This window comes from Solanum verrucosum, unplaced genomic scaffold, assembly GCF_900185275.1.
Source record: "Solanum verrucosum unplaced genomic scaffold, falcon-dt-bn FXZP01000177.1, whole genome shotgun sequence".
Taxonomy (NCBI): Eukaryota; Viridiplantae; Streptophyta; class Magnoliopsida; order Solanales; family Solanaceae; genus Solanum; species Solanum verrucosum.
This window is the reverse complement of record NW_026020401.1, coordinates 97,817-115,852: the sequence shown is the minus strand read 5'-3', so window position 1 is coordinate 115,852 and position 18,036 is coordinate 97,817. Positions and strand designations below refer to the sequence as shown.

General features: G+C 36.2%; 2 protein-coding genes across 2 annotated transcripts; one reads left to right on the top strand and one right to left on the bottom strand.

Annotated features, from left to right (window-relative positions):
* The first annotated feature begins 657 nt into the window (after positions 1 to 657).
* Positions 658 to 13,194, top strand: LOC125839963 (transcription initiation factor TFIID subunit 9-like). The gene is made up of 2 exons (XM_049518925.1): positions 658 to 948; positions 12,753 to 13,194. The coding sequence occupies exons 1-2, from the start codon at positions 688 to 690 to the stop codon at positions 13,041 to 13,043; spliced, it is 552 nt and encodes a 183-aa protein (XP_049374882.1). The 5' UTR covers positions 658 to 687; the 3' UTR covers positions 13,044 to 13,194.
* A 311-nt stretch (positions 13,195 to 13,505) lies between these two features.
* Positions 13,506 to 15,252, bottom strand: LOC125839972 (uncharacterized). Its single transcript, XM_049518934.1, has 2 exons — positions 15,158 to 15,252; positions 13,506 to 13,926 (listed from the first exon to the last, which is right to left on the bottom strand). Exon 2 carries the CDS (start codon positions 13,903 to 13,905, stop codon positions 13,723 to 13,725), a length of 183 nt encoding a protein of 60 aa, XP_049374891.1. The 5' UTR covers positions 13,906 to 13,926; positions 15,158 to 15,252; the 3' UTR covers positions 13,506 to 13,722.
* Between the last annotated feature and the right edge of the window lie 2,784 nt (positions 15,253 to 18,036).

The following is an 18,036-nucleotide window of genomic DNA, read 5'->3' as shown; positions in this document are numbered from 1 at the left end:
AAGATGGGAAGGACCTATGAGGCTATATTGTGACAATAAATCAGCAATAAGTATAGCTCATAATCCTGTACAACATGATCGCACTAAGCATATTGAGGTAGACAGACATTTCATTAAGGAGAAATTAGATAACGGACTCATTTGTACGCCATTTGTATCTACAAAAGATCAGGTTGCTGATGTTTTAACAAAAGGATTGCCAAACAATATGTTTCAAGATCTAATAAGCAAGCTAGGAATGGAAGATATCCATTCACCCGCTTGAGGGGGAGTGTTGGCTGATAGAGGATTTCCAAGACGATATTCTTGTCATCAAAGATGTGATCCTCTAAGATGAGAAGATATTCTTCATATCAAGATATGATCCTCTAAGATCTTAGTATAATTGTGGTAATCTAGAATATCATATCTCTGATTCTTTCTCTTAATGTAAAGATTTAGGTGATTCTATTCCACAATCTTTTATGTATATATAAAGCCATGTACATGACATAGAAAGATATGAATGAAATTATTCAATAATCTTATTCCACATTTACTATCATGTTTTACAATATCGTTATTACAACTTGTAGTGCATCACATCTCCATCTCTATCTGGTTTTTGCAACTCTATATTGACACTACTGACGTGTATGAAATGATGCTGATGGTTAATGTTTCTTTTTAGGTTGAACCTTGAAAGAAATGGCTGAAGGTGGAGAAGAGGACTTGCCAAGGGATGCAAAGATTGTCAAAACGTTGCTAAAATCAATGAGTGTTGATGACTATGAGCCTCGAGTTGTGCATCAATTTTTCGAACTGTGGTATCGCTATGTTGTTGATGTACTGACGGATGCTCAAGTCTACTCAGAGCATGCAGGGAAGGCTTCCATTGACTCTGATGACATCAAGCTTGCCATTCAGTCAAAGGTTAATTTCAGCTTCTCACAACCCCCGCCGCGTGAGGTACCAAGTCTTATTAAATCCTTCATTGTTGTGCTGGTATTTCATTCTTCCAAAAACGAACTCATATCTTTCTTAGAGACCTTTTAGGTGTATGGTGAAATTGATAACCTTTAGCCCTCTCTTGTCTAAGAAAGATAAGTAACATGGAGACTCTCTGAATCAAAATATTATATGATGTAACTAAAATTTGTCTTGGAGTCTTATGTTGTTCTCTTGTAACGTGTTTCAGAACTTCGGTTCTCATTCGGCATAATTATATATTTTAGGCAAAAGTACTCATTACCCCTCTGAACTTGAAGCTTTTTATATGGTGTACACCTAAACTAAATTCCGTTTTAATTACCCCCCCAAACTTGTTTATTCCTCCGTCGCGTACACCTTTTTTGCCCACTTGGCGTAGAAATTGACAACACACTCTACTAGGCACGTGAGGAAGTGATTTTTTGTCACGCCCCGAGCCTACACCCTGACGTGGCCGGCACTCGAAGACCATTGCTGGTCCCCAAGCGAACCCTCATCCTGGCTGACTCCAAGCGAAATACTAACTTAAGCATACAAGAGCTTAAAACTGAATAAGAGTTTATAAACTCAACTTTACAAATCTTTAACTCAAAAGAAAACTCTGTATAATAGAATATATATACAACTCGCCATAAAAGGCAACTTTAGTCTTCAAAACATTTAACAAAATAAATGAAGACACTTCTGAAACTCTATTGTCTATCTATGAAGCCTCTAACTGATAAAGATGGAAGTCGGGACAAGACCCACGACCTCCTAACAACTGATACAACTGAAAGGTAAATGAAATCCTCCGAAAGCAAAGAGGCTTGTCATAGCTAACTGGAACTCCCGGATGTATCAACGAATCTCCTGTTGATGATCCTGTATACCTGTGTCTGCATCATAAAAAGATGCAGGCCAAACGGCTCAGTACGTGGAATGTACGAGTATGTAAGCTGGAAAGCTAAACAACATAGGCTAGAAGAAAAACTGGAATAAACTGAACAACTTACCTCTTTTCAAACTTTCTCAACTCAAGGAATACTCAAAACTACTCAAACTTACTCAACTCAGAAGATAGATATTGGACTCAGAGACAGACACTCAACTCAAAGATATATACTCAACTCAAAGATAGATACTCAACTCAAGATAGATACTCAACTCAAGATATATACTTAACTCAAGATATATACTTAACTCAAAGATATATACTTAACTCAAAGATATTTAACTCAAGGATACTCGACTCTTGAATAACTGAACTCAACCTGACTGACTTCTTTCAATATAAGGCAATTTAAAACAAGTGCGATATAAAGAAAGACTGTTTAAAACATGTTATAAACTCTGTGTGTATACAAGGATACAATAAGCCTGAGATGTATATAGAAATACAATTGAACTGATGTATATAAAATACAATAATTTCTGTGTATAAAAATATAATAACTGCTGTGGGAGTTTCTCTAACCGACAACCATCACATAAGAGCTATAGTGATGATACAGCGATCGACCTCACGCTGCCAGAGCATCTTATACCCGGCCAAAGGTATAAGACCTGAACTGCCTAATGGATCCACTAGTCTAATCTGAAAAGGATTCATCTAAAAAGTATGATCCTTTTCTACCCATGGTGGCTAACATGGTTCTATGGGGGCTGTGGGTTCTTTGAACGCTCCCCCAATTCGGTGCTCGATACTACTCCCAAAAATGTACTGGCTCTTATGTTTTTAAAACATATTTCTTCCTGCTGATATGAGATAATTACTCAAAAACTAGCCCGAAGGCTTTTTGGAAATCTCAGTTTCCAACCTTGTTTAAATGTAAAAACATTTCTTAAAAACTTCTTTGGGAATACATAGTTCCCTAATAACTTTGAGAAAAGAACTCAACTTTAAACTCTTTACTTTACTTGAACTCTTGGCTTGATGTGTAACTCTTAACTTAACATGAAACTCTTAACTTTTGACTTGACTTGAAACTCAATACTTAACTTGGAACTTGAGCCTTAGAATGAAGTTAAAACGCTCAATGAAGACTCTTGGAAAACCTTAAAGACTTGCTTCGACTTACTTACTTCTAAGCTTGACTTCACTTGACTTGGAAACTAACTTCACTTGAATTGGAAACTAACTTCACTTGACTTGGAAACTAACTTCACTTGACTTGTAGTTTTACTTGACTTTTGGAAGTACCTTGGAGTGTTGGAAACAACTAGGAAACATAGGTATAATACCTAGGAACATGTATAAAAAAAGAAATGGTGAATGAAAGGGAAGGATTGGTGTCCTTGGCACTAGGAGAGGTGCAACAGCCCAGCCCCTTTTTCCCCAAAAATCCGACTTTTTCCCCTTGTTTCTTTCCAATTCTAAACCCTCTCAACCTCAAGGTTTCAGCAGCAACACTTAGAATCATAAAGACCCTTATTATACAATAGATTCAACTCAAAAATCATAGCCAGAAATCTGTACTAAATCAGCAAGAACTTCAACACAACACCACTACAACTTCAACAACCAATAAATCTTCTCTTGAAATTAAAAACGAGTTGGTGTGTGGGGGTATGAACCAACCAACACTAAGGATCATAAAATCCCTCAATATACAATAGGTCACAACTCAAATACACAGCCCAATCCTGTCCCACAACCAACAATAACTTCAACAACACAACTAACAACATCAACAACAACTAACAACTTCAACAACAAATCCAATCTCTTCTCAAATCATAAAAACGAGCTTGGTATGTGGGGGGAAAGGATAAACCCACACTAAAGACTCACATACCTGATTAGGGATCACCCCCGACGAAAATCCATGACGATCCTTAGCTTCTTCTTCTCTTTCTCCTCTTCTTTTCCTCTTATTTCTCTCTTATCTTCCAAGCCCTAACTCTCACTCTTACTCTCACTCTTTAAAATGGGACAAAAATGATCCAAACATCAGTCTAACACCTCAATATAACCCAAAGAAAAGATTAGGGAAAAGACCAAAATACCCTTAAAATTTTCGGACTAAACAAACTGCACTGTGCGACTGTGCCAAGAGCCCAACTTCCAAAGGGCATAACTCACTCACACGAACTCGGAATCAAGCAAACTCGGTGGCGTTGGAAAGATCATTTCAAGGGCTTTCCATACATAACTAGAAATTTGCCTAAATCATTTTGAGCTAGGAGTTACGACTGCTCAAAGTTGACCAAAAACTCTTTTTTTTTTCCATACTTAGCCAAATTTTCCAGATTATTTCCAAAATGACTATTTCCAATTCAACTCTTCTTGGAACTCAATGTGCTATACCTAGGGACCTTTACTTAACACTCAAGAAATTTTATTCCTCGGTAAAATCTCACTCCACATGAAGGACGTCTCGAGTCTTAGTTCGAAAAATTCTCTGGGGTGTTACAATATCTCCCCCTTGGAATCATTCGTCCTCGAATGACGGCTAGTATTGGTATGGAAAGGTCTACTCTTACTAAGGTCTGCGTCTAATGGTCTGCTCTTACCATATTCAAGCTTAACCCAAATCCTTAGGTTCGGATTCTATACCTCTCTATAGGGAATCTTATCCCAAGACTATGACTCTTTAACACCACATTAAAGCTTAGTATTCTAACAACTCCATGGACTCTTACTAACCACTCCTTTAGATCCAACTAAGGGCTCTCATTTGAATATTTCTCATAGTAAAACCTCATCTTTTTCTTCCTCATTGTTAAAAACCTTAAATGGAACTATCCCACCATCACAACACGATAAGAACATCAACCTCCTTTTTTTAACACCACTCCATTTCTAAAATGACCTCTGAAAAGATATCTCGCAAACTCTTTGAATTCATTACCATCTTAATCTAAAACACTTGACTCCACTTCTCATCTTGACATCTCCCCCTTAGGTCTAAAGTTAACACTTGAAAGCTATGGACCTATTCCACATCTTTAACTTGTTTACCTCTTCTTTTAATCTAACACTTGGGAGAAATTTATCTCATGCCTACCAAACTCTCTATAAGAGGTGCTAAGACCTCTTTCAAAGGTGTTTCCTTTAACTTCTTCTGGTTACATACACTCTCGGTACACCTCTTAACGCTTTTGTTACTCTGGTGACTTAATCACACTTCATTGCCCTTATCTAAAGGTTAGGGTCTCTCACTTGTACCACTCATATTTATTGCAACTAATCACCTTAATTCCTCACCTACTCTATGTCAAGTCTACTAGATCAAATCTCAAGACTAGCATCATCACTCTCATGTTGTCATTTCTTTGGTCATGACACTCATCTCAAATTCAAGCTTAAGGTTTATGACTAAACCCGAATATTAATATGATTGCTCGCTTACTATACTAACTTACAAATACTAGGTACAAATTCAGAAACTCTCGTCCACTAAGACCGTATGGCCAATAGTCAAACCTCACCTCTTAGTATTCATACTCACAATTTACTATCACATTTCCCTTCACAACTTGAGTACTATTCACTCATTCACTATACATCAATGCCCAATAATTCTATACCACTTTGAATGTTATGGGACCTCCCTCCAAATCATAAGCCTAGCTTAGATCTAACACCTCATGAATACTCTGCTTTCTTTTTCAACACTCTCACTTGGTCATTTTCTACACAATAACACTTTATCACTAACTCATTTCTAGCTACAACACACTCTTCCTCTTATGATGTAATCTTTACAACTCATCACTTCTTAGTCTACCCATAAGGGACAACTCCTCATTCATAACTTACTGGGTGTATGACTACAATAACATAGCTTGCCTCATCACTATCTCCCTTACTTAAATTACTAAACTTCTGTATATTTTTCTCTCTAACTCTGGGCTCTTTCTGTACTACTGCTCATGATCTCGTAACTCATGCTACTCTTTCGGGTGAAAATCATACCCAAGCTCTAAACATACCTCCTCGTAAGGATCTCAGCTGAAACAATACTTAGAGAAGAAAGTACAACTCACTGTTATCTCAAATGCACGATTCATATGAAGGCATTACTCCAAAACTGAATACTTAACTTACTCTTGGGCTTCTCTTAAGCCCCTCAGAATTCTCATGACTTTCTCAAGACTCTTGCTAAGAACAACTCATCGACAAAGAACTGACTCTGCTTTTCAACCACCTCTAGTATGATGGGTAGTCGAAAGATTCTGGGAACGCACGAGTTAGAATAGATCTCTATGACTTAGCTCTATTGCACGATTAAGAATGTGAAAGAAGGGAGACTTTTCTTAAATGTCTGTAGTCCCTCATTTATAGAAGTGGGGCCCTCACAACCATAAACAAGATCTTACTGACACGGCTTCATAGACACCCTAGGACACTTGAACTCTGTGCTCTGATACCAAGTTTGTCACGCCCCGAGCCTACACCCTGGACGTGGCCGGCACTCGAAGACCATTGCTGGTCCCCAAGCGAACCCTCATCCTGGCTGACTCCAAGCGAAATACTAACTTAAGCATACAAGAGCTTAAAACTGAATAAGAGTTTATAAACTCAACTTTACAAATCTTTAACTCAAAAGAAAACTCTGTATAATAGAATATATATACAACTCGCCATAAAAGGCAACTTTAGTCTTCAAAACATTTAACAAAATAAATGAAGACACTTCTGAAACTCTATTGTCTATCTATGAAGCCTCTAACTGATAAAGATGGAAGTCGGGACAAGACCCACGACCTCCTAACAACTGATACAACTGAAAGGTAAATGAAATCCTCCGAAAGCAAAGAGGCTTGTCATAGCTAACTGGAACTCCCGGATGTATCAACGAATCTCCTGTTGATGATCCTGTATACCTGTGTCTGCATCATAAAAAGATGCAGGCCAAACGGCTCAGTACGTGGAATGTACGAGTATGTAAGCTGGAAAGCTAAACAACATAGGCTAGAAGAAAAACTGGAATAAACTGAACAACTTACCTCTTTTCAAACTTTCTCAACTCAAGGAATACTCAAAACTACTCAAACTTACTCAACTCAGAAGATAGATATTGGACTCAGAGACAGATACTCAACTCAAAGATATATACTCAACTCAAAGATAGATACTCAACTCAAGATAGATACTCAACTCAAGATATATACTTAACTCAAGATATATACTTAACTCAAAGATATATACTTAACTCAAAGATATTTAACTCAAGGATACTCGACTCTTGAATAACTGAACTCAACCTGACTGACTTCTTTCAATATAAGGCAATTTAAAACAAGTGCGATATAAAGAAAGACTGTTTAAAACATGTTATAAACTCTGTGTGTATACAAGGATACAATAAGCCTGAGATGTATATAGAAATACAATTGAACTGATGTATATAAAATACAATAATTTCTGTGTATAAAAATATAATAACTGCTGTGGGAGTTTCTCTAACCGACAACCATCACATAAGAGCTATAGTGATGATACAGCGATCGACCTCACGCTGCCAGAGCATCTTATACCCGGCCAAAGGTATAAGACCTGAACTGCCTAATGGATCCACTAGTCTAATCTGAAAAGGATTCATCTAAAAAGTATGATCCTTTTCTACCCATGGTGGCTAACATGGTTCTATGGGGGCTGTGGGTTCTTTGAACGCTCCCCCAATTCGGTGCTCGATACTACTCCCAAAAATGTACTGGCTCTTATGTTTTTAAAACATATTTCTTCCTGCTGATATGAGATAATTACTCAAAAACTAGCCCGAAGGCTTTTTGGAAATCTCAGTTTCCAACCTTGTTTAAATGTAAAAACATTTCTTAAAAACTTCTTTGGGAATACATAGTTCCCTAATAACTTTGAGAAAAGAACTCAACTTTAAACTCTTTACTTTACTTGAACTCTTGGCTTGATGTGTAACTCTTAACTTAACATGAAACTCTTAACTTTTGACTTGACTTGAAACTCAATACTTAACTTGGAACTTGAGCCTTAGAATGAAGTTAAAACGCTCAATGAAGACTCTTGGAAAACCTTAAAGACTTGCTTCGACTTACTTACTTCTAAGCTTGACTTCACTTGACTTGGAAACTAACTTCACTTGAATTGGAAACTAACTTCACTTGACTTGGAAACTAACTTCACTTGACTTGTAGTTTTACTTGACTTTTGGAAGTACCTTGGAGTGTTGGAAACAACTAGGAAACATAGGTATAATACCTAGGAACATGTATAAAAAAAGAAATGGTGAATGAAAGGGAAGGATTGGTGTCCTTGGCACTAGGAGAGGTGCAACAGCCCAGCCCCTTTTTCCCCAAAAATCCGACTTTTTCCCCTTGTTTCTTTCCAATTCTAAACCCTCTCAACCTCAAGGTTTCAGCAGCAACACTTAGAATCATAAAGACCCTTATTATACAATAGATTCAACTCAAAAATCACAGCCAGAAATCTGTACTAAATCAGCAAGAACTTCAACACAACACCACTACAACTTCAACAACCAATAAATCTTCTCTTGGAATTAAAAACGAGTTGGTGTGTGGGGGTATGAACCAACCAACACTAAGGATCATAAAATCCCTCAATATACAATAGGTCACAACTCAAATACACAGCCCAATCCTGTCCCACAACCAACAATAACTTCAACAACACAACTAACAACATCAACAACAACTAACAACTTCAACAACAAATCCAATCTCTTCTCAAATCATAAAAACGAGCTTGGTATGTGGGGGGAAAGGATAAACCCACACTAAAGACTCACATACCTGATTAGGGATCACCCCCGACGAAAATCCATGACGATCCTTAGCTTCTTCTTCTCTTTCTCCTCTTCTTTTCCTCTTATTTCTCTCTTATCTTCCAAGCCCTAACTCTCACTCTTACTCTCACTCTTTAAAATGGGACAAAAATGATCCAAACATCAGTCTAACACCTCAATATAACCCAAAGAAAAGATTAGGGAAAAGACCAAAATACCCTTAAAATTTTCGGACTAAACAAACTGCACTGTGCGACTGTGCCAAGAGCCCAACTTCCAAAGGGCATAACTCACTCACACGAACTCGGAATCAAGCAAACTCGGTGGCGTTGGAAAGATCATTTCAAGGGCTTTCCATACATAACTGGAAATTTGCCTAAATCATTTTGAGCTAGGAGTTACGACTGCTCAAAGTTGACCAAAAACTCTTTTTTTTTTCCATACTTAGCCAAATTTTCCAGATTATTTCCAAAATGACTATTTCCAATTCAACTCTTCTTGGAACTCAATGTGCTATACCTAGGGACCTTTACTTAACACTCAAGAAATTTTATTCCTCGGTAAAATCTCACTCCACATGAAGGACGTCTCGAGTCTTAGTTCGAAAAATTCTCTGGGGTGTTACATTTTTTGCCACATCACAAAGCTACAACAGTAAAAAAACGTAAAATCTCCATTTTCTTTAATATTTGGCATATTTTAAACAAAAAAATAGGGCAAAATGTAAATGAAAAGTAAAGGAAACAAAGATTAACACTTACTTGGTAAGAATTTCCGACAAATTTGAAATTCAAGGAGTTCCGCGAAATCAGCCCTTATTCAAAAATAACTTTTAAACGATGAATTTTAATATTTGGCATATTTTAAACGAAAAATAGGGCAAAATGAAAATGAAAAGTAAAGGAAACAAAGATTAACACTTACTTGGTAAGAATTTCAGACAAATTTGAAATTTAATCCACCAACTTCACGTTTAGAAAAACCCAAATCCAGAAGGAGTTCCGCAAAATCAGCCCTTATTCAAAAATAACTTTTAAACAATGAATTTTAAATTTAAGAAATTTATTTTTTGCAATATTAATTTATCTAGGTGGCTATTATTTATCCAGGTGGAAATCCACATCACCACTTTTGCCAGCTGTTGCGCACGTGTAGTCACAATAGGAGCAGGTGGACGAAAAAGGTGTACGCGACGGAGGAATAAACAAGTTCGGGGGTAATTAAAACGGAATTTAGTTTAGGTGTACACCGTATAAAAAGCTTCAAGTTCAGGGGGGTAATGAGTACTTTTGCCTATATTTTAAGTTATTACTGAAAACAGTGAAAAGGTATCAAACTAATAGGTCATAGTTTGGAAAGTTACCTATTTAAAAAAAAATAGGTCATAGTCTGGTGCTATCATATGCGGTTTATTACCGTGACTTTGAAAAGTTGAACAGGAGGTATTGGTGGCTGAATGCTGGGGTAGTGGTGTAGAAATTTTCAGCCTTGTGCAGAACAGAAGATACTGAAGGTTCTACAGGAAATTTTTTAGGCTGTGAATGAGTTCTGGCAATTGGAGTTCTTAACAGTTTGCTGTTCTGGATCAACTTTCTGATGTTAGCTGGCTAACCATTTTTACCATTCAAAGTATTACAGGATTTGGTTAAAAAGTAAATAAACACTTTTAATTTGCATAGAATTTTCTAGAATAAAGTCACCAAGTTAAAAATATCTGCATAGAATTTCCTAGAATAAAGTTACCAAGTTCAAAAAATCTGCATAGGATTTCCTAGAATAATCACCAATAGAAGGTTGGATAGACACTACCAAATAAGCCATGACAACTTAACAATACTGATTCGATCTGAGCTTTCTTATTGAGAATGAAACCAACCAGCAAAAAACATTCGCTGCGAAGACCAATGCCCAATTGCTGTACAGTAGAGTTGTATTTTACTAGTTATACCAGACGCTCTATTTCACGAGCAACTAGCAGTACTATGCACGGCTTCTCTTGCCAACATGCTATATCTGTTAATTCTTTGGTTATGATGGGAATGACTCCTAATTCAAGGAAGAATACAATTGTTGAACATCTTCTCCAAATATTTCTTTCTCTGCTGATGGATGAGTCTTCTCAAGTTCGTTTGAATATTATTAGTAAGCTGAAATACGTGAACCAGGTGATTCGAATTGATCAGCTCTCCCAATCCTTTCTGCTAGTTCTTGTTGAACTTACTGAGGATAGACGCTGGATGGTTCAGCTTGCAATAATATAGTTCATCCCTCTATTGCTGAGTCAGTTGGGTGTTCGCGTTTGCAATGACAGACTTGCTGCAGTTCACTACCTAGTTGGATTAACGCATTTTACATCGAAGGATTTTATCCTCATATCCTGGTTAGTGCGCACTATCCAAGTCTATTTAAGTATCCATTTGCATATTTCTTCCTTAATGAGTCCGAAGGAAAGAAAGGGCACCTACAATGCAGACAAAAATTGGATGTAATGCTATGGAACTGCTCACCAGTGGCTCTTAGTGCTCGGTGGACTCAACTGGTCTAGCAACAATCTGCTTCCTCCAGATATGTTGCTGTTGTTTTATTTAGTATTCCCTGGAAAGTTGAAGGTTCCTCCAGACATCATGTTCATTGGATGACTCCGCACATGCTATTTTTCATCCGACGAACTATATTATGATCCTCAATAGGGTTGTTTCTTTTCTTGGATTGGTAATGTGGCACGATCTATCTCAGGTATTAACGGGTTCATTTATAACTTGTGTTTTTCTGGGGTGTTCTTTCGAGCGATACAGTATAACTGGCTAGGTGAATTTTGTTGCATCACTAGCTATTTTTAGTCAAGTCGCTCATGATGCTACAAATGTGAACAAAGGGGCCTCTTAGGATACTTGAAACTGTTCTGAAATCACTGAGACACTGGACAGACAGAATTATTTCAGTACCATGATAATTTGAGTGGAGGTAGCATTAGAGTTATGGAGATTATTCATTCCCTCTTATTCGCAATGATGAAATTAGTAGAAGAAGATATGCCAAGATATATATCTGTTGCTTTTGAGAAACGAGGAGGAAGAAATGAGTTCACTGTGATGCTAGAAGAAATGACCATTACTGGTTCAAGGTTTGATATTGCCAGAATGATCCAGGCACTCATCATGTTAGCGTGGGGCCCCATTGAGAAAAAGTCCAATAGAATTACAAACAATGAATTATATTAGTGAAGGTCCAGTAGTGTATTATGGTGGCAGATTGTGCCTTGAGACTTCCTTGGCATGAATTCGATTATGGTCATGTATTCACCATGCACAACGAAGCTGAGAAAACTCATGAGTATGAATTCCCTGACTTGAACCTTGAGGACAAGGTTCTTATTGAGGGCGCGAGTATTGTTTTGAACTCTACTCAAGGGTTGGGCCTGGAAAGCATGAAGAGCAACTTGGGCCTGCATATAAATTAAGATGCAGTACTAGGGCTGACAACCCAGTAAAAGATTAGCAGATTATGATGAGGGGAGCCTGGTTGGCTACACATGACTTGGGCTATTAAAGGAAAGCAACCACAGATGGCGGGGCATTGAAGAACTTGTATCTTTATTTTCTTAGCTAAAGTTTTAGCAGTCTGGAACTTCCCTTGTCTGTTTCATCTTTTACTGCAGTATTAGAAATCATCTGTAGCTTCTTCAGTAAATATGGTTTCATTACACAGAGCTTCATCTAACATGTGGCACCTTGATGAACTGAAAACTTGATTTAATCATCAACTAGCATGCACTTGGTTGCTCATGGAGTTCAGCTGACCATCTAGCTCCAACTAAATCCAGTTAGTACTGCCCATTGCATGTATGTATGTTTTCTCTTTCGGATATGATAGAGCGAAACCCCCTCACCCACCCCAAAAAAATGAAAACAATTGCCTAGGAGTCCTTTTGGAAACTGCTTTTTGTGACTTGAACTCTTGATCTTTTGGTTGGAAAGGAAGTGCTCTATCTACTGGAGCAATCTCACTTGTCTTCCCTGCTCAAATTTTTACTTTTCTGCATTTCAGAAATTATAATATTCTCTTGTTTATCAGGTCCTACTGGAGCTGGCTAGGAACAGAAACAAGATTCCATTGCCGAAATCAATTGCTGGGTCTGGAGTACCACTCCCTCCTGAACAAGATACACTGATCAACCCTAACTATCAGCTAGCTATTGCAAAGAAGCAAACTAGCCAACCAGAAGAAACAGAGGAGGACGAAGAAAGTGCTGATCCCAACCCAGCTCCAAGCAAAAATCCAAGTCTTTCTCATGAAAAGACAGACGTACCTCAAGGTACTCCTCAACGAGTATCCTTTCCCCTTGGCGCTAAACGTCCAAGATGATGTCTTATGCTAGATCAGCTTTAGTCACAAGAGCCTTTGTAACCGTCTGCCTATGTATTTAATCGAAGGCATTGTATACTTCTTGTTTAAACATAAAGTATGAAACTTTAAGATCCTTTTGTAACAGTGAGTGTATCCTTTCCCCTTGGCGCTAAACGTCCAAGATGATGTCTTATGCTTGATCAGCTTTAGTCACAAGAGCCTTTGTAACTGTCTGCCTATGTATTTAATCAAAGGCATTGTATACTTGTTTAAACATGAAGTATGAAACTTTAAGATCCTTTAAATGCTCTTCCTTCCAGTAATTATTAGACACAATTAACAGAGAGTTGAGCTGTGAAATGAAGAATTACCTTGGCATTATCAATAGTTTTCCAACATATTCATTTGATAATGGTCACTCTGTAGAGTAGGATATGCTTTATTCTGTGTTTATTGTCTATAGCAACATCTATGGATGAATTGTATGATGAAATCAATTCTTTTATAACTATGTTTCATTCAACATGATCCCGAACAAATTCAGGGAATTGCATAAATAAAACTAAACAAACAACCCTTATTCTCGTAGCACAAGTGAGCCAAAGGTCCTATTGTCTAATTTCACTACTGGCTGCTGCAAAAATGAAAGCTAACACTACTACTTGAAAGAGGATTTCGCGCAAGTTTGGCGTTTGCATCATTTCATCTTTTCTTCCTTGAACAAAACATGACAATTCACACGAGGATCAAACTTTCTAAATTCAAGCTTTGTTTGATTTGTTACAAGTGTTTTAGTCTTCTTCTTCACATAGAAAAATCCAGTTCCAGCAGTTGAAACAAGCCTCACGAATAGAGCGCCAGCCTTCTTCTTGTCACCCATTAGCTTATTTGGTAGAGACAACTGAAAAGAGAATGAAGTTTTAGTTTTCCAAATATATAGAGCTCAATGGCTGAAAAACTAACAATTACCACAGATAAGTTTACACTAATAAAGAATCTTCAGTTTGGAGATGGTCGATCTCAATGGTTTAGGTTGGGTAGGCACTAGGCTCAGTGGCTCGAGGAGCTACTCGAATGTTGATACAACACCAATAACAACTAACAACTATGCCTCTATCCCAAACAAGTTAAGGTTGAATACATGAACCCCCTCACAGAAAAATCTGTCTAATGCCAACCCTTAGGACCTACCATAAACCTTTGGAACTCGGCATAACAGGCACACCCTTTTACCCTTCACCACTTAAATACTAGGTTTAGCTTGCATAGCATCAATATTATGCAAATACAAATAAAGCTACTTAGAGCATTGATGGCCAGAGAAATTTTATAGCTTAGCCAATTATTGTTTTTCATTCCAAAACACACGGACAGTATATCCAAACATGCACAAAAACACGTTTGAGAACTTCTTCACTCCTATGACCATATACAAAAACACACACAAAATAACAAAACAGCATCAGCATTATAGTAAACAATCACAAAGATGTACAATCATTGTAGTATATAGAAAGAGTCCGGTTCGTTTTAGCATTTTCACAAAGAGCTAGCGGGCGAAAGCTCTTCACATGTTAAGATACCCATCCTCAAAGTCATTACTTTACTCGGGAAAAGGGCTACCTCATACTCAAGGCTCGAACTTAAGAGGTACCTTGTTTGTCAGTGAATATTATTTCAACTACACAATGCTAAAGATTACATTTTTCTTTAAGAAACAAGCAATCTGCAGATATTATAGTTCTACTGTTAGAGTTTACTAGTTTTCAAGTTTTAGTTGCTCTTCTTCATCTTTGAGCACGCTTAGAAAACCGCCGCCGCAGCAGCACATACAACAGCTACACCCACCACCAATTTTCACCACTGAAGTTCTAATATTTTTCAGACAGTAAACCACTAAACCTTGCTATACCGAATCAGCTAGCGGAGAAACTAGAAAGCACCAAAAACCAAACCGAATTCACACATTCCAGGTGAACGAATCTCAATTAGGAGGAACATATGCATCTAACACGCTAGAATCGCACATCAATTTCCAAATTGGGGAAGAGACAAGCAACATCAAACACAAAAGGAGAATTCAAATCAAACTATAAAAACGAAAACAAGAGGATTCATAGGAGAGAACTCACCGATGTTAAACGAAGAAGAACCCTAATGAAATCACTCCAAAAGACGGGGGAATATCTCAAAATGACCGCTCGACACAGCTTGGAACCGGCCCAATATATATACTCCATTTTTTTTGTTTTCTAGACAACACCACACAAATTATTAGTTTCATTCCAAAATTATTGATAGCTTTAAAAAAAAATTTTACTTGACTTAACTAAATTTTCGATACACTTCAATATACAATATGACATAGAAAGTGGTTTTAAACTTTAAGAGCATGAAGTTGTTAATAAAAATCGACAGAAGTATTGAAAACACCTCTAAACTTGATGAGAATTTAGGCGTGTATTTCACTAATATTGTAAAATCGGGTTGTATTTAGCTTCAATTAGTCAAGTAAGGGGTGTATTTAATGATGTCAATAGTTTGGGGATGAAACTAATAATTTGCGCCAAGTTTAGGGGTATTTTTTATACTTCTTTTTTTAAAAATAAATAAATTTTGTGATACAAATAAATTTTCGAGTGAACAAATTCTTTTATACACTTTTTAGATGTTTCAAGTTGATAATTTGTATAGGTTACGGATTTAAATTGTGATTTATAATAGGTTCACCTCATATAGGTGAGTCCGAAGCCAAAAGGGTAAAAAAATTGTCAAAAGTTCCAAAAGGGCACATCAATTATTTTTTAACCAAAAGGGCAAAATCGCTCCGTTTTCTTCTGACAAAATTGATGTCGTTACTCCTTTAAAAAGCATAAAAATCGCTGCCCCAATAGCAATTTCTTCCAAAAAAAAAATTCTTTTTTCTTTAAAATCGCTGCTGTGGCAGCAATTTTGTGAATTTTTTTTTTAACAACGCTGCCCCAACAGCGTTTTTCTCAGAAAAAAATAATTATTTAAAAAAAATATAGAAATAGCTGCTATAGCAGCCATTTTCTTAAAAAAGTTAACATTTTTTTTATTAAAAATTCTCGAGGCGAAGACTGCTTAAAAAAATAATTGGAAATCGCTCCACGTGTAGCGATTTTAGTTAAAAAAAATAATCGCTGCCTTTGGCAGCGATTTCAGTAAGAATTATTATTATTATTTTCAAATTGCTGCTAGCAATCAAAAAGTATACAATAAAAAATTATAAAGTAACTCAATTGGGAAATTTTTTCTACTGAAATCGCTGCCTTGGCAGCGATTATTAAAAAAAAAAACATTTTAAACTAAAATCACTACACGTGGAGCGATTTCCATTTTTTTTAAATAATTTCTGACAGAAAATTAACGCTGCCATAACAACGATTTAATTTTTTTGAAAAACAAAATCACTGTTGGGGCAGCGATTTTTATGTTTTTTAAAGGAGTAACGGCGTCAATTTTGTCAGAAGAAAATCGCTCCGTCAGGAGCGATTTACCCTTTTGGTTAAAAAAAATTGATGTGCCCTTTTGGAATTTTTGACAATTTTTTTTGCCCTTTTGGCTTCGGACTCTCATATAGGTTCATTGTGCTTTATATATGGGTTACAAATTTAAATTGTAAGTAGGTATTAATACTTGTATAAGGTACTAAATTGTCTATATCACACTTCTTGTGGTACAGTCTTTCCCTAAACTCACATTAACGGAATGCTTTGTGCACCGAATTACCAAATTTTATTATAACTTTTGCTTATTTGCATTTATGTGGAGGCAATAGTTATACTTAAGTAAGAACCACCTCAAAGAGTTTCTCCGTATTTTGATTTATTCGGTTTATGTCATTCATGTTGGCTTTAAGTCTTTAATTTGGACTTTATTGGGGCATCTTGTGCACAGAGCAGAGCTACATTAACAAAAAGAATTCAGTCCAACTCACAAGTTTTTGCTTATTTCTTGTAATTTATACTAGAAATTAGAAAATATACTAACATGTATAAATGTTAATTACAAATTCAATAATTAAAATAAGTTATGAATTTTGACAACAAATTCAAAACACGTAAACTTCAAATTGTGATTTCATCTCCTCATGTGATGTGAGCCAATTCATATAACTTTAGATTTTCTTAACATGACTCATTTAACAAGTTGATACATGAATGTCACAAATTTATGGACATTGTATAGATAATTTTCTTTTACATTAAGTGTGTAAAGTTTGTATGTTCGTTTATATAAACAATATATTTTAAAATCTTTTATTACTCCGCAGGTTAATTTGAGTGGATCATTTTCTTATTAGAAAATGGTCAAATGCCCCCTAATCTATTATCGGATAGTCAACTACACACTTAAACTTTACGGGGGTCCTATCACCCCCTGAACTGTTTAAAATCGAAATTATTGTACCCCTAAAAAGTCACAACCATATTTATGTTGATGGGTGAAACTCACGCGTTTGACACGTGAAAATTCCATTAAAAAAAGTTTTTCTTCAATTCTTTCATTATTCTTTACTCTTTTCTTCTATTTTTTCACCATCTCTCCAAACCTAAAAATATTTTCACCATTTTCTACATTACTATAAACACCAAAGGTCTACCAATCACTACAATCTTGAAAAGGAGAAGGTCGGCAATGATTTTGATTCTCATTTGTCATTTCGTCCACTACTTGAAATAACCGAATCCATAAATTATATACATACATTTTATTATTTATTTATAAAAGCAAATGCCCAAGATGAGAAGATTCATCTTATTGGTTACATGTATATGATTGTCTATCACAATTTTGCCTTTGGTGGGACTAGGAATGCCACTATTTCTTCCTTCTAGGCCAACATGGTGAATTTTGAAGTTTTATTCATAATAAATTCAATAATCGAAAGTTCTGTAATGTTAATCATTCTAATATTTTTTGTTTTGAATGAATTGTTATCTTTTTTTTCCTTCTTTTAAATAAATCGTATATTTAATTTTTTGTA